The sequence below is a fragment of the Lepidochelys kempii genome, chromosome 9 (assembly GCF_965140265.1).
Source record: "Lepidochelys kempii isolate rLepKem1 chromosome 9, rLepKem1.hap2, whole genome shotgun sequence".
NCBI classification, from domain to species: Eukaryota; Metazoa; Chordata; order Testudines; family Cheloniidae; genus Lepidochelys; species Lepidochelys kempii.
The window spans coordinates 16964022-16981303 of NC_133264.1; the positions used below are offsets into that span (position 1 = coordinate 16964022).

The 17282-nt window shown below is 41.2% G+C and overlaps 2 protein-coding genes across 6 annotated transcripts in view; both read right to left on the reverse strand.

Annotated features, from left to right (window-relative positions):
* The window catches only part of GPR160 (G protein-coupled receptor 160), a 660951-nt gene that overhangs the window by 58675 nt on the left and 584994 nt on the right, over positions 1-17282 (reverse strand). The window lies entirely within an intron of this gene.
* The window catches only part of SEC62 (SEC62 homolog, preprotein translocation factor), a 35674-nt gene that overhangs the window by 10049 nt on the left and 8343 nt on the right, over positions 1-17282 (reverse strand). For 2 of the 5 annotated variants that reach the window (XM_073359413.1, XM_073359412.1), the window contains exons 2-4: positions 12601-12709; positions 6404-6509; positions 861-1071 (exon numbers count right to left, since the gene is read on the reverse strand). In XM_073359413.1, the coding sequence (XP_073215514.1) occupies positions 861-1071; positions 6404-6509; positions 12601-12709 (426 nt within the window). Of the gene's footprint in view, positions 1-860; positions 1072-2180; positions 2416-6403; positions 6510-8847; positions 8922-9769; positions 10000-12600; positions 12710-17282 lie in introns of those variants that run through there. The other 3 variants (XM_073359416.1, XM_073359415.1, XM_073359414.1) reach the window with 3 other exon arrangements.

The window sequence follows — 17282 nt, forward strand, 5'->3', positions numbered from 1 at the left end:
AACTGCTTAATCTAAATATTGCCTAGTCTACTAAGATTTAAGATTTAGACCATGCATTTACCAAAAAAAAAAACAACAACAACAACTATCTCTCACCTTTTGTGCCTACCACTTATCACTTAATAAGTATCTTTCTATAGTTAATAAAGCTGTTTTACATTTTACCTGAAACAATGTATTTTGCTTGAAGTGCTTGAGAAACCTCAGCTCAGTTTACAAAGGCTAGCGTGTGTCCTCTCCACATCGAGGGAGGGGTGGACTGGGTAATAAACTTACACTGGTCAGGCTTCTGACTTGGGCAAGAGGGTATATTCTGGGGGTGCAAGGCTGGCGGCTTGGGAGACTTGCTGGGCCTTTCTCTGCGTGATTCATGAGTGGCTCAGGGAGCATTCATGCAATTAGCTGGGTGTGGGGCTCCACATGCTGTTGTGCTAAGTGATGATAGTGCCTGGAGGGGTTTGCTGCTTATCACTAGCAAAGCAATATGAGAGCTAGCCCAGGCTGGAGAGTTAAGGGGGCACAGTGGTACCCCAGTTCCAGGTTGTACCCCAGGGATCCCATCACAATTGGTACAAAGGATCACTGCATGTTCCAACCAAAGACAACTGTGTTTTGTTTGTTAGCGTAAATTCCATCTTCTCTGTCATTACGATAAAATGATGAGGTGCACAATTGGAGGCCAGGTTGGGCTCCCTTGGAAAATTTAGATCCAGATATTTAAAGTAAGTAATAGAATAGCAAGGAGATGGTAGGTTAAATTTTGGGTCGAACCACCTTACCCTTTTAAAAACTAGGTTTTTCGCAGTAGTTAGCAGTATCTGCTAATAGGTTTGACCGTTTTCTTTTTGGGTTGCACTTACCTTCTTGCACTCTTCTTTCTCACCATCCTTTCTCTTTTCCTTCTCTTTCTCCTTCTTAGTCTTTTCATCTTTGCCACTTTCCTTCTTGCTCTTTTTCTCATCCTCTTTCCCACTCTCAGTCTTTCCTTTCTCTTTTTCTTTTTTTGTGTCCTTATCAGGCTTCATTTTCATCACTTTCAATGCTCGGTGAAAGAACTGTTTCTTTAGAAGTCTTACAATAAAAAGGTTATATTACGAAATCAATTCGGAGTTAATGGTGCGGTTATATGTTTAGAACACAGTTATGTTATTGGATATCTGTGACAGCATGATGCAAAGACAATATCACACCAAGCAGGACTGGTTATTAATAAACATAGTGGGCCTGATTCTCCTCTGCCTCACACCTGTGTGCCTTCTTTGTAAGCCTGTGCAAAGTGGAAGTAAAACCTCTAGCTTCCTGATTCGGTTGCATTTTGCAGAGATGTAGATGACAACACCAGGAGCGGAAAATCAGGTCCATTATTTAAATTTTTCTTACATGTCAACATTTCCCACAGCAGCAGGAGATATGAGAAGTGGACATACAACTTTCCAGGCTATGTGGTTCAGAGCTGTAAGTTGACCCAAAATGTACTACTGAAACCAAGGTAACACACCTAGACAACCACATTCTGTGCTGTCCCAAGCGTAAACTTGGTGCCAAGTGAGGGGGAAAGTGTTGGGGAGACTTTTACATCTGAGAAATCAAGCATATGCCAACTGAGATAGCCACAGCATAGAATACTGTGGTCATGGCCTCTGCCACTACAAGAGTAGGGGCTGCAGGAGGCAGGGATTAAAACACCAGAGAATCTGGCTCTTACATTGTGGGCTAGTTAGTCTGAATTATTGCCATCTTCACCCAGTAACTGATTCTTGTCCTTTCATTTATCTATTATTGTAGATCACGTGTCTTTGTCAGAGCTATTTATGGTAAATTTACCTAAATATTTTACAGGGAAAGAAATCAGCTGAACTACTTCATTGGAAAAACTATATGCAGAATGATATTAAAATAAAACACACAGCTGGAGGCACAACAAAAATTAAACAGATAAAAAAAAGAAAAGCAAGGTTTCATTCTTTCCTTTTTAAGGCAGAATAATTTTAATAAGAATGTTTGAAAAATAGTCCAGTTCTGCTAATCTGATCCTAAGCTGCATTGCTTTCAGCCTGACCCTGCAGTTCCTATACACACACAAACTCCCACTAAAGCCAGTTGGAATATTTAATGCAAAATGGCAGTAGAATCAGGTCTTCAATTCTTTATTCAAAAGAAAAAGAAAAAAGGTTACTTACCTTACAGTTACTGAAGTTCTTTGGGATGTGTTTTCCACATGGATTCCACTCTTGGTGCACACGTTCCTCATGCCTGTAAGATTGGATTCTTTTGGCCAGCAGTGTCCATTGGGGCCGCACCTGTGCCCTAGATCTCCTTGCTTCCCATCCACCCCCCACCTCAGGCATAAGGGTGGAGCGACCCCAACCATCCTTCAGGTCTTTCGCCAAAACAGAATCCCAGAGGAATAGGACTCTAATAGCAAGAAAGTAGGGCAGGGTGTGGAATTCACCTGGGCAACACATCTCAAAGAATCAGTTACTGTAAAGTAAGTAAGCTCTCTTTCTTTCAGTGATTGTTCACACAGATTCTACACTTGGTGAGTAACAAACAATTCATTTGCTTGTAGGTATCCTACTTAAACAAAAATGGCAAGACAGCCCTACCAAGATAGGCATCCATTCTGGAAGCCTCTGCCAAAGAATAAGGGTCCCCACAATAAGGGTCTGAATCCCCAACCCTTTGAGCTGATGTAATGGCAACTAAAAAGGCAGACTTCACTGATAGCAACCACCTAAAGACACTAAAAGGAGACCTATCAATCCTGTTAAAACTATATTGAGGTCCCAAGAGGCCGGTGACTCCTGAACTGGAGGGGGTAAAAAAATAAAACTAATGAATAGGGCCTTTAAGAAATCTAGCCACTCTAGGATGGAAAAAATACAGTTTGGTCCTGGATAGCAGGGTGATGTGCAGATATTATTGCTAGATAAACCCTTATGGAAATAATAGGAGGCCAAAAGTTGTTTCAGGTCTAGTAAACAGTCCAATGCGTTGAAATGAGAGTTGAGGACAAAAATAGTGTAAAATCTTTTTTGTGGAAGAAGATGGCTCTTGCTGACCTGAAATCTAACAAGACTTCTATGAACTCTCTGCTTTGAGTCAGTGTGGCAAAGAACTTTAAGGCTACTTTAATCAAGTTGGCCATTTGCTGCGGTGATTTTTCCTGGATCGACCCATCACTGGGATATTGGTAGACCTGGATCCCTTCTCTCCTTACGTGAGCTGCTACATCTGCCAAGTCCTTGATGAACAGTACTAGTGCTGTGGAAAGACCAGAAGACAAGACACTGTACTGGTAATGAGATGTTCCTACTAGGAATCTGAGGTATTTCCTATGAGCCAGATGTATGGATATCTGAAAATAGGTGTCTTGCAAGGTTAGAGCCATGAAAGTCTTGAGGATCTAATAGAGGCTCGAGTCACCATCCTGAACCTGAAATGGTGGATGAAGTTGATGAGACATCAAAGGTCCAGAATGGGATGCCAGCCTCCTTTCTTCTTTGGAATGAAAATATAGTGTGAATAAGAACTCCTTTCCCACCCCGAACTCAAAGGGCACCTCATTCCATTGCTCAGAGATGCAGGAGAGAAACCACCTTTCTTCAACAGTATCTTGTGAGAGTGTCTCAGAAGAGGAATGGGGAAGGTACCTGAAGGGTAGTAAGCAACTGGAACTGTCAGCAACAGGTATTGCATGCAATCTCTCACATCCACTGGTCCACAATGATCCCAGCCCAGGCTTCCCTGAAAAAAGACAGGCAGTTGCCAAAAGGGCTCAACTATGGCATGAAAACTGCTGTTGAGAGGAAGACGTTGAGTGCATTGTAGCAGAGGAAGAGGCGGTGGGTTCTCTATTCTGGAAGCTCTGCTTCTCCCTTACTGGCTCCAATATCCTCAGAAAGTTGTAACAGTATGGAGCAGAGCGACTATGTCTGAAGGAATCTTGAGGTTTGGTTTGCTTTCTTCTTGGGGCTGAGGTGTACAAACCCAGAGAACGCAAAGTGACTCAGGAGTCCTTTAACAAGGGGAGGGCCTCATCAGTTTTTGATGAGTGTTTTGGACCTCCCCAATTCTGAACCACCACCAATGTGACCATGGTGCAGGCGGACGTATCCGATACATCCAAAGCAGCCTACAGGGAAGTTAAAGCTATCAGCTGCCTCTCTCGCATGATGGATTTTAATTCTTCCTTATGCTCCTGCAGCAGTCTTTCCATAAACAGAGAGAATCTGTCCCAGTTCAAATAGTCATAATTAGGAGATTGGCAGAGAAGACAACTTTTCTGCTGAACAAATCTAGTTTCTCAGGGTCCTTTTTCTTGGTGATGTTTTTGGGGGCCCTTTCTGCTTGGATCGTTCTGTAACGGCCACTATGACAAGTGAATCTGGCACTATAGGAACGGCCATAGTGGGTCAGACCAATGGTCCATCTACCCCAATAACCTGTCTCTGGCAGTGACTAGTGCCAGATGTTTTAGAGGGAATGAACAGAACAGGACAATTCTGAGTGATCAGTCTCCTGTCATTCAGTCCCGGTGCCTGGCAGCTGGAGGTTTAGTGACACCCAGAGAATGGGGCTGCATCCCTGACCATCTTGGCTAAAAGCCATTGATGGACCCCTCCTCCATGAACATATCTAATTCTATTTTGAACCCAGTTATACTTTTAGCCTTCACCACGTCCCATGGCAACAAGTTCCACAGGTTGACAGTGTGTTGTGTGAAGAAGAACTTCCTTATATTTGTTTTAAGCCTGATGCCTATTAAGAAGCAAATAAAAATACCTGAAGCCCTTAGGAACTTCATACTGTCTATCCACGTTTTTGGAAGTGGCAGGTATCGATGCTGGAGCCTGCCATTAGTCCACTGCAGGTTCTAATAATCCCTTGTTAATAAGCATAGAGTCTACCAGACATGGAAGGATGCAGAATGTCTAGCAGCTTTTGCAATTTCTCTTGCACTAATTTCCGTGGGATGTCAAGGGTCTTGGCGACACATTTCTTCAGTTTTGGAATGCCTTAAAGTCATCTGCTGGACAACGTAGAGAGATTGGCTGCCATATCAGAGGAGGAGGAGGAAATTGTTGCCAGGATCAACTGTTCCTCTACCCCTGCCTGTTATAGCCTCCCCCCTCTTAGGGGAAGGCAATCTTACTTTAGAAGTGAGGGCAGAGGACGTTGGTTTGAGGGCATATGGCTGCATACACCAGGCATGCGGCTGCATACACCTTACACCAGTAAGGCCGTGACTGATAAGTAGGAATTGTTGGGCCCGCTCTGCCCTTATGCCCTTGAGTGTGGGGGCTGGAGGACATCTAGAGCACAGGCCCACCCCCAACAAGCACTGCTGGCCAAAAAAATCCAATCCGGTGTGCATAAGGTGGAATCCATGTGGACAATCACTTGAACAACAAGGCATTTAAAGCTTCTCCCAATTTCAGTCTTTACTGGAAAGTTCATTTTGCTCCTACAAGTCATGAAGTAGAAACTTAAAATCTATCTTTGCTGCCCTCCAATGCAGCCGACAGTTTCTTGATCGACTGCTGCTGGATATTTGTCGGTTATAGAGCCCAGGCCTTCAGAGCAGCAGTCCCACAAGAATTCTTACATAAGAACAACCATATTGGTCAGACCAAAGGTCCATCTAGCCCAGTATCCTGTCTTTTGACCGTGGCCAATGCCAGGTGCCCCAGAGGGAATGAACAGAACAGGTAACCATCAAGTGATCCATCCTGTTGCCCATTCCCACCTTTTGGCAAACAGAGGCTAGGGATACCATCCCTGCCCATCCTGGCTAATAGCCATTAATAGACCTATCCTCTATGAATTTATCTAGTTCTTTTCTGAACCCTGTTATAGTCTTGACCTTCACAACATCCTCTGGCAAAGAGTTCCACAGATTGACTGTGTGTTGTGTGAAGAAATACTTTCTTCATCTGAAAGAGCAGCTATTCTGCTAGATAAACATTACAATGTTTGTGAAATTGGGAGAAAGATACTTTCACTTAGCTATTATTTTACTGTCTCCTTTTTCCTCCAGGGGTGCTGCTCCAATGGCAAAGCCACCAGTTATTACAGGATCGGGCCCAATAAGTTCTTCTAATTGTTAACAGTGATATAATTACAATTATTAAACTACATTATTTCTATGTTACTGATACAACACCACAAATATTTTTTCAAACATTCTAATCATAAACATACATTGCTTCAGCAGTCTCTTTTGAAGTAACTATAAGGTACACACAAAAGGTTAAGAAAAATAGTGAAAACAATTTTTGAAAGTAGCTGTCCCATTTTCAAAAGGGCCCAAGTGATTTAGGACCTTCAGAAAATGGGACTTTAACGCTTTTGAAAATTGTACTTGTTATTAAGACTATTTATCTTGACTAAAAGGCCATACCTGTTGCAATAGTCAACTATAGACTCTCGAGTTGTAAATAAGGCTTCTTCTCCCTTCTTGGCTTTTGTCCACTTAGAATCCAAAAGGCAGTCCACAGCTTTTGAGGCTGAAAGGAAAAAAGGAAAAACAAACCTGTGATAAAATATAGAAAGAGTTCACTTCAATATCTGATCTACCCAAATACTACAAAAACAGAATCTGTAATTAGTTCTCTCAGTTTTGCTAAATACAGGAAAAAAAATCCTACCTGCATAATGAAACAACCCTCCCCCACCCCACTCTTAGAGAGATAGGCTACACTATTGCAACAGAGCTCCCACTGATACAAATGGGAACTTCGACTACATAAAGAATCCAGGTTCAGATGCATACTTTTTACAATATTATATTACAAACCAATTTTAACAGGACATTGCAAGAGCAAATCCTATCCTAAATAAGAATTTTGTTATAATTCCAAAACTAAGGTGTGGGGATTTTCTGTTTAAGAAATTCCAAAGGAACCTTAAAAAAAAAAAAATTATCCTCTACAGTAGTTTGTGCTGCTAGTGAATGAAAATCAAAAAAGTTAAACTGATTAGTCCATTTTTACTAGCCAAGCTGAAATACAGGAAGTAAAACATGTAAGTAGTTAAAAAAAAGTCAGATTTTAAAAATGTATTTCAAGGCATGATTTTTTATTTTTAATGTGACAGTTAAATCTTTAAATATTCTTGGCCAAATTCTATGAAAGGGAGCCATGTAACTATGTAAAGCAAAAATCTGGCACAAAATATGAAATGGATTGTTATGTCCAGGCTCTAAAAGTAACAGCAATACACTAATCATGGAGCAGATGAGATCAAAGGAACAAGCGTAGAGGTATTTGTTTATCCTGGAAAATTCTGATTAACCTGTCCCACAAAATTGCTGTCCCACACCTTCTGTATAAACTGGCTTGCAGACACCAAATGTCCAAACATGTACGAAGGTGTAAGCATGTGCATACAGGCTCAGAAAGAGTGTCTGAAATCATAATGAAGATTTTAAAGCTTAAAACAACCAAACCTCAACTCTGAGAGATCCAATTAGTTACTTTAGAAGTTTAAAGGCTCCAGGACAGATCCTGGCCCCCAATAAAGTTACTTTGCCCTGGTAGTACAATGCAGCCTTCAAGCCATCTTAACCAGATACCAGAATATGGGAATTTCTCTGGCATAGTGGAATATTCAGGTGGTGGAAAGATAATGTAGCCAGCCCCACAGCATTGCTTCCCAGTCTCATCATAGAGGGCATTTTCGGGACACAAGGCCTGGCTGGAGTGCTGCTGTGCTCTGGTACTCCTTGGCTACAAAATGGCTCTGTGGGGGCCGCTGCAGTCAGGTGTTTAGTGAGAAGGTAATTTACAGGAGAACTATTTTTGTCCAACCCTTCAGCTGCACGGACTGGAGCTCTGGCACAACTGATGATGCATCCTTTTCCCCCCTCTTTTTTAATATTTACACTTTGTACAATAGCTATTGCACAAACAGTCTGCCGGTCTGTACTCCAATTATATTGCTTTCAGCCAATCATTACTGAAGCATTCTATTAATGGTATTGATTATACCATGTGATCTCCCACTTCAAGGTTGTATGAATTTAAAACACAAACACAGCTGTGTGTGTGTGTGTAGCTAGGAAAAGAGTTATGATTTTTTCACTCTTTAGTCAGGCATATTACACATTTTTGTTTTACAATCTGTATTATTGAGGGTTTTTTTTTAAAAAAACAATGTCATAACTATGCTCCGTACAATGCCAGAGCATCATACCAGAAAAGTGTAAACTTAATGAAAACACTTCCAACAAACTTGAATTTGGAGTAAGGACTTAACTGTGTTCCATGTGATTGGACTGGATTTTGGAACTCTAGAACAGCTTCATGGCAAAATATATTGCTGAACTATTCTTTCAATCATAGGACTAGAAGGGACCTCGAGAGGTCATCTGGTCCAGTCCCTTGCACTCATGGCAGGACTAAGTATTATCTAGACCATCCCTGACAGGTGTTTGTCTAACCTGCTCTTAATCTCCAAAGATAGTGTCAAGGTTCCTTCCCCACTCTGAACCCTAGGGTACAGATGTGGGGACCTGCATGAAAACCTCCTAAGCTTACTTTTACCAGCTTAGGTTAAAACTTCTCCAAGGTACAAACTATTTTACCTTTTGCCCTTGGATTTCCACTGCCACCACCGAACGTTTATCTGGGTTTATTTATTAGGAAAGTGTTGTTTGGAAACATCTTTCCTCCCAAAATCCTCCCAACCCTTGCACCCCACTTCCTGGGGAAGGTTTGGTAAAAATTCTCACCAATTTGCATAGGTGACCACAGACCCAAACCCTTGGATCTTAAGAACAATGAAAAAGCATTCAGTTTCTGAAAAGGATTTTAATAGAAGAAGTAAAAAGTAAAAAAGAATCACCTCTGTAAAATCAGGATGGTAAATACCTTACAGGGTAATTAGATTCAAAAACAGAGAATCCCTCTAGGCAAAACCTTAAATTACAAAAAGAGACACAGACAGGAATATCCATTCTATTCAGCACAACTTAATTTCTCAGCCATTTAAAGAAATCATAATCTAACGCATATCTAGCTAGATTACTTACTAAATTCTAAGACTCCATTCCTGTTCTGTCCCTGGCAAAAGCATCACACAGCCACAGACCCTTTGTTTTTCTCCCTCCTCCCAGCTTTTGAAAGTATCTTGTCTCCTCATTGGTCATTTTGGTCAGGTGCCAGCGAGGTTATCCTAGCTTCTTAACCTTTTACAGGTGAAAGGATTTTTCCTCTGGCCAGGAGGGATTTTAAAGGTGTTTACACTTCCCTTCATATTTATGACAGGTGGAGATTCCACAACCTTCCTAAGCAATTTATTCCACTGTTTAACCACCATGACAGTTTGGAATTTTTTCCTAATGTCTAATCTAAACCTCCCTTGCTGAAATTTAAGCCCATTGCTTCTTGTCCTATCCTCAGAGGTTAAGAAGAACAAATTTTTCTCCCTCCTCCTTGTAACAACCTTTTATGTACTTGAAAATCAAGTCCCAGCTCAGTCTTCTCTTTTCCAGACTAAACAAAACCAATTTTTTCAATCTTCCCTCACAGGTCATGTTTTCTAGACCTTTAATCATTTTTGTTGCTCTTCTCTGGACTTTCTCCAATTTGTCCACATCTTTCCTGAAATGTGATGCCAAGAACTGGACACTGTACTCCAGCTGAGGCTAATCAGTGCAGAGTAGAGCGGAAGAATTACTTCTCGTGTCTTGCTTACAACTCTCCTGGCTAATACATCCCAGAATGATGTTCACTTTTTTTGCAACAAGGTTACACTGTTGACTCACTTAATTTATGGTCCACTATGATCCCCAGATCCTTTTTCACAGTACTCCTTCCTAGGCAGTCATTTCCCATTGTGTGTGCGCGCAAGTGATTGTTCCTTCCTAAATGGAGTACTTTGCATTTGTCCTTTTTGAATTTCATCCTATTTACAATTCTGTTTTATATCCCACAGTAAGAATTAAATTTCCTAATCAACACAAGACAAATGGTTTAGAAGGAGAACCTGAAGCAAAAGAAGAAGAAAAAAAACCAAACAGTTAGGAATACACTGATCATCTTGGCTGTATTCTGGATGTCACAGTGAAACTTGCCCCTTTAAGACAGAGGGGGGCCCACTGCACCTGTGACTGGTCAGGTGCCTCCCAATTGGGCTTCAGAGCAAGGCCATATCACAAGGAGGAGACTGAGACAAAGAGAGAGTATGAGCATGTCAGAGTCAGGAAGAGGCATGAGCAGCCTGAGACCAGAGGAGAAACAGAAGAGTAGCAAAGAGTGGCTAGAGGGAAAGAACTCTAGGAAAACAGTAACTGTGAGCTGCTGGTGACAAGTTCTGAGGAAAGCTGTTGGGAGGACTGACTAGCGCTGGGGAACCTTTTATGAGTTGCAGGAAAGCTTGTGCAGAGGCCTTAGGAACAAGGGAAAGAACCAGTCTGATCAGTGTAAGCCAGACCTAGATGCAAGGAGAAGAAGATCCCCAGGACCAGAGGTAAAACTCATAGGTAAGGAGGTCTGGGGAGTGGAATACTGCAGGGATCTAATGTGGGGCTATACAAGACGACTTGTGAGAAAGAAACTGGTCTTGGAACTCTCAGGTGAATGCCCTGGAGAGTGAGGATTCTAGAACAGGGATAAAGAAACTGGGGTTGAACGGTTAACAACTCTCAGGTGGGCAACCAGAGAATGGTGACCTCTGAACGGGATTGAAGAGTTCTATGTTGTAACCTGGAAGAATGCTGTGTTCTGTTTTGGGAGAAACTGTTGTTACCATGAAGGATCTGAAGATTGTGGCACTTTATATGAATAAAAGGGTTTGAATTTGCTGCTGAGAGAGACAATATTCATTTGCATAGGCAGCTGAAATGGAAACTGAGGTGGGCTACGCCTGTGCTACTAATGTCGGCACCAGGGGGGTGCCCATGTTGAGGTTTCCCTGCAACACTGAGGGATACACAATAGAGCACTTTTTTTTTCTAACCAGGCAAAACAGACTTTGAACTACTATAGTATTACAGCACCATTATACCAAATACAGGTGGAGTAATCCTGATACCACACCACACATGCCTTACTCCTAAGCCAGTAGGGGATGGGTACAAGTGAAAGTAGTATCCTTAACCCCTTCAGCCAGGACAGTCACCTTAACTTGGGGCTTTTAAGGGTGGGATGGGAGAGGGGCGGAGAAAGGAGGTGATGGATGCCCTTCAAAAAATAAAACAAATGATTAACATTTTAAACACCAGCATGACTTACTGAACACTCAAGCAAGAAATGCCTTCATTTGATGAGAGTGGAATTTTCTGTTATATTACTGCCATTTTTGTATAAAATTTTACCAGTAATACAATGTCATCTCCAAAAGTTACAAGGAAAATAAGTGATTGAAAAATATAACCATTCAAACTACCAAGAAAGTTATAATACAAGTATATAGCTCTTACATAGCCCTTTATATCTGAAAAACACTATGAAGATTAATTGAACCTCACTACACCCATCTGAGGTATATAATTACCTTCATTTCCATTTTACAGATGGAGAAACTAGGGCAGGAAGGTTCAGAAGCTCGACCAAGGCTACAGAAAGGAGTCTGTATGAAGTTATAAGTAGAAGTAGGACGACTTGTCTCATAGTCCTAATGCCACCCCTCACAATTTTTGTAACATTACTTCATAATGAAAAGTGAACTAAAAATAGAGTTTGAAAAAAAAAAAATCACTGGCCATGGCACATGGGAAGCTTTCCCTAGTGATTATGAGAGACTACGCCATCAATTTCATATTAAAAGATAATTTATACCCCTTATCATTACAAATAAGTTTCTGGATGAGAACAGAATAGCCAATGTAGTATTGTCTTGCAAAGTCTGCAAATAGTACCTCTGCTACTCCTCATAGCTCAGAGAGGCAGCAAGACAATTAAATCAACAAGATTTAGGTTAGTTTCCTGCTTCCATTCAGACCCCTCGAGGGGTCATATTAATTTTAATCATATTAATTTAATGCTGCTATTGCTGTTTGACAAAGCTCTGGCTTTATTCATAGAGAAAAAAGACCCAAAACCTGGAGACGAAGAGAGGGGTTGTGTAGTGGAAATTTGCTGCCACTTTCCCCCCAGCAGCTTGAAGGCTCTGGGGAAGTAAAGTAGCAGAGTCTGTCCCTTTCACAGCAACCAGGATACTCAAGAGGATGGGGAAGAGACAGAAAGCTACTGCTCCCTTTCAGCAGCTAGAGGTGGGATGTGGTGTCAGATTTATCAGACACCTACTACTCAGTGACCAACGTGAACATTAGAGCCCCCAAGCAGGGTGCAGGGACAACTGCCTGTTAGAAATCTCAATCCTCCTCCCTTACCAGCAGATAGGGGTGGAAGACAGACCAGGCTTTTCACCAGGGCGTCTTACTCTGGACCTCACTTCTGCTTTCCTCCTGACTGTGTCTTCTGCATCTGCTTCAGGTTGGTAAATGTAATCTTCTGACTAGTAAGTGCCTTGTTAATTTTCCTGGGCTATAAACCTTACACAGCTTACTAATTAAAAATACTAGTAACCTAAATTTAAAAAAAGTACAATATTAGTAAATATGCAGTATCATTATTTGGTTACAGATAATCTTACCAATAAAATAATCAACTCTGTGGCCCATCATGTTGGTAGATTTTGTAGGACAGTTGAAACGTAGGTATTTGGCTACAGCTTTCTCCTCTTTGAACGGCTCACCAACTTCCTATAATATAAAAATATAAAATTAATACTGGTTTAAATACAGCCAAGAGAGTTTCATTTTAACTTAAATCTCAATTATTTTAAAAAGCACCAAGTTTTTTTTTTTGGCAATATATAAATAATGAACAGCATGGTCCTTGCTCCAAAGAGCTTTCAGTCTGCATAAGACAAACTGAGCCAAAAGTTCAGTTCTGAGATAGTTTGAAGACCACGTCATGAGATCAAAGCTTGAAGGCTTTGCAAGAGTGAGTTAAAGGAGGAACTGAGGAGGAGAAGGAAGGCGCTTGGCACATGGAAGGTGGGATGCTGTTCTAAGCATACAGGACCGCATGAAAGAAATTATAAAGTTGAGAGTGGAAAGAGACAAAATGGAGAACCCAGGAGTCAGAGACTGTCAGATGATAAATGTGCAGACATGTTGGCAGAGCTGAGTGGCACAAAACCTTTAATGCAATGAGAAGCTTGAACCTAATGTGGAAAAGGAGTAGAAACTGATGAAGTCTTTAAAGGTAGGGAGGCACTTACAGAATCTTATGACTGGTAGCTGTAGGTGATACCACATGACTTAAGAATGACTTTACAAGCAGAAATTGAGACAACAATTGAAGAGATGCTACCAGTTTGGAGAAAGGAAGTAACAAGACAAAAATGTGCTGGGCTAAGATGTAGAAACCTCAGTTATCCTCACAAAAATGGGCATTTGAGGAGAAGGATTAGCTGTTTTGCATGTGTGAATATTAACATATTTGTAAGAATGTAAAGTGATATATTAGAGTGTCTCTGCAACCCAAATAACACTCAGAGATCAGTCACTGCAGAATAATGCTATGTCATGAAACTGAAAGTATCATCTCTGTGCCTGTGCTTGCTTTGCAGGACTGCAGAGCACGGCACTAGAACAGGCTGGGTCACTTACATGGCAGTATGGAATATGAATGCTCTATAGATGTATTAGTTATTTTTAATCCATAACATGCCTGTCATGAACCACTTCTGGTCTTGCACTTATAGCAATACATTTTAATTCTGCAATAAACACTTTAAATGGAAATGCAAAGATCAAGTATTTTTTTAAAACCAAACTGAAAAGTTTTAGACAGAGTGAGAGGGTATTACCAAAATTAAACAATTTGTACACAAACAGGAAGAGCTTGTAAAATAAATTGGTTGATGAGTGGTCATCCCACCTGAGCACGCTGTTGCCTTTCCTATCTGAATGGACAACTTGAAAAGGAAATTACACTTAACATACGACACACACTTTACCAAATGACAGAATGTACTGGGTAATTCTCAGAATGCCAGTATCTTCCAGACTAAATCCTTTGGAGCATGTATCTTGTACACACATATATATGCAACACACGTAAGGTTGAACGCACATGCCTGTACTACAGTGGATGATTGTACATTAGCCCTTATATAGGCAAAATGAAGCATTTCTCCATGCTCCTACTTGATTTCTGAATCTTCACTTGAAATCTTTGTAAATCTATCCCATAGCAATGCATAAACAAAAAATCTACACAAATAGATATACCCAAACACCACACATAACTAATGCAACTATAATTGATATGAACTGACTCGCTCTGTTGTGTTGATACTTTGACATGCATACTGATGTTATAAATACGGAGGAATAAATACAATGGGTTAATTTTCACTTAAAGTTTTTGTAATATTTGTGAGTTTCCACCCTATCAAATAACCTATATTTAGTACAATAGCTCCCTACAGGACAAATGTCCTTATTTCACAATGCAGAGTATGGAAATGCTCTCTTGGAAAAATCATTCACATTTTCCATCAATGCTTAATTTTACTGCTAGTCTTGCTTATGTTTTTCCCCTGCCTGTTATCCGGCCAGTTCACGATTGTTCCCTACCTACAGTGCATTTTCTAATGTTCTGTCCAGTCTAGTTTTCAGTGTTCTAAGCAATAGGGCTCTCCCTTGGGAGGCCATTCCAGAGTTAAATAGCTCTTACCAAGTGTACACGGGCATATATTTAAAAAACAAAACAAAAAAAACCCACCAAAACACAGAACGTGTCAGAAACTTAAATATATTGCTCTTTTTAAAGATGCAATTTGACAGACCTCTATTTCAGACCTAAGAATATCAAAACAACAAATATTTCAACTCCCATTAACTTGAGCAGGGCCAGAATTTCAGCCCTAATTTCCATTTATGCACATTCCTTTTCTTGTAGGCACATTTTATGTCATCTAAATGCCTAAATAACAGATTACTTATGTAATTTGCAAGCACAAATAGCCTAAATTATTTCCTCAAATGATTGCAGGTTCAAAACTATTCCTGCAAATGGAGGCCTGGTGAAGATCCAGATGAAACCGTTAACCCTATGTACTCTAATCTCCCCTCAACATGCATTTGTAATTTCCATTGATGCTAATGATGGCTCTGCATGGACCCAAACAGAACGGAGCTATAGATATTTGACAAATTGAAAACTTCTGAAGTTTTTAAAACCTGCGCATGCTAAACTGGTCTTAAGCTTCTCTCTCTTTTGTTCCCACGTAGGTGTGACTTGTTCACTGAGGCTCTTCTCATTTGTGAGATGATTGACATGACCTAAAATAGGATGTTTCCCTGTCACAATATAAACAAAGTTTCTGGAAAAACATAATAGAACTAATGAGGACTGTCATTAACAAGATATTTAATGTGAAGACAAAATATTAAGAATCTTGGTGTCCTTCTAACACTAAAGAAGTGATCACACTTCTAAATAATCTTTGAATTTATCCATATGAATATTTAGTAATAATACTTTGTACTTCTATAGCACCTTTTCAGGATTTCAAAACATCTATGAAGTGGAGTAAATATTTTACTCAATTTTCAAATGAGGAAATGAGAGAATTTACAAGCTTCATTTTCAGAGCTGCTTGACATTCAAAGGTCCCACTAACTGTAGTGGGATTTGTGGATGTTCAGTAAGTCTGAAAAAACAGGCCCTGTGTGACTGGTCCAAGGTTACACAGCAAGTGATGGAGCTGGGAAGTCAGATATAGAGCCTGACTCTCAGTCCCTTGTTCTAACATCTCCTCTCTTATTATTACAGTACTGCAACTGTGTTAAAATTATTTTAGTTAAATGCTGTTTTTACACTCAAAACATTGGGATGGATCCTAAGGCACACCAGAGCTCTATTCAGTGTATACTAGGGAGGAGGCAGAGGTGTCATTATACTATCTTTCCAACACCTCCTCCCACTTTGGGGGGCATAAATTAAAGCAGCCACAGTCCTCTGGTGATCCTATGTCAACAGAACAACCCCTGAGTACAGCATCATGCTATCCCCCAAAAGTCCTCCAAGCATTCTATTATACCAGTTCTGGGTCACCAGGGTATTCCCCAACTACACCTTCACAGCATCCTTCAGTATAGTGGCACAAATAGGACTTAGTTTGGGCTAAGGATCTGTACTATTTTGAAAGAATTTGAAAGAAATTTATTTAGATAAGCTATTAATCATTGCAAGATGGGTCTCCTAATAGGAGTTATGGTAGTGGATATTTTATAAAAGTAAGTAAGCATGTACAGCAGGGGCGGGCAAACTTTTTGGAAACCACATCGGGTTTCCAAAATTGTCCGAAGGGCTGGTTCTCACCCCCTGATGAGCCCCCCCACCCAGAAGTCCTGCCTCATCCACTCCCCTCCCCCCCACTCCGTCCCCTGACCAGCCCCAGACCTGACTGCCCCTCGCTGCCACATCCAACCCCTCCTCTCATTCCTGACTGCCCCCCGGGGATCCCTGCACCCATTCAATGCCCCCTGTTCCCTGCCCTGTGACTGCCCCAACCCCATCCACACCCCTGCCCCCTGACCACCACCCCGAACTCCCCTGCCCTCTATCCAACTCCCCCCACCCCTTGTTCCCTCCCCCTTACCACGCTGCCTGGAGCACTGGTGGCTGGCGGTGCTATAGCTGCACCACCCAGAACACCAGGACAGGCAGCCATGCCGCCCAGCTGGAGCTAGCCACGCCACAGTGCAGCAGAGCATAGGGTCAGGCCATGGCTCTGCAGCTGTGCTGCCGGTGGCAGAGTGAGCTGAGGCTGTGGGGGAGGGGGAACAGCAGGGGAGGGGCCAGGGGCGTCCCTCGGGCCAGATGTTTGCCCACCTCTGATGTACAGGCTCAAGTTACAGTTGTGAGTTGCTGAGTTTATGGTAAACCGCAGTTTTCACTCACTTGCCTGTCCAGATGTTTTGCTTTCTGGTGGGAGACATTAGTGGAGAAAAGAATGTGTTCCTGTTTAGTCTGAAAAGGATTGTATTTGATCAGAGTGTTTTTAATGGATGACAATGGTGCTAGAACCTGGGACAGACTTCACTTATGAGTTAAATATAAATAAATAAAAATTAACTAGCTAATTTCACTTTCAAAAAATTATGTACTCATTCAGGACACATTTTTATACAAAATTCAATCACACAACATGTCTAAGCTTGTGAAACTCAATTATCTTGACTAAATCATATGAAAGATGGGAGACAATAACAAAATTAAAAATTAAAGCTTACACTGTATCCTAGAGAAAGAACA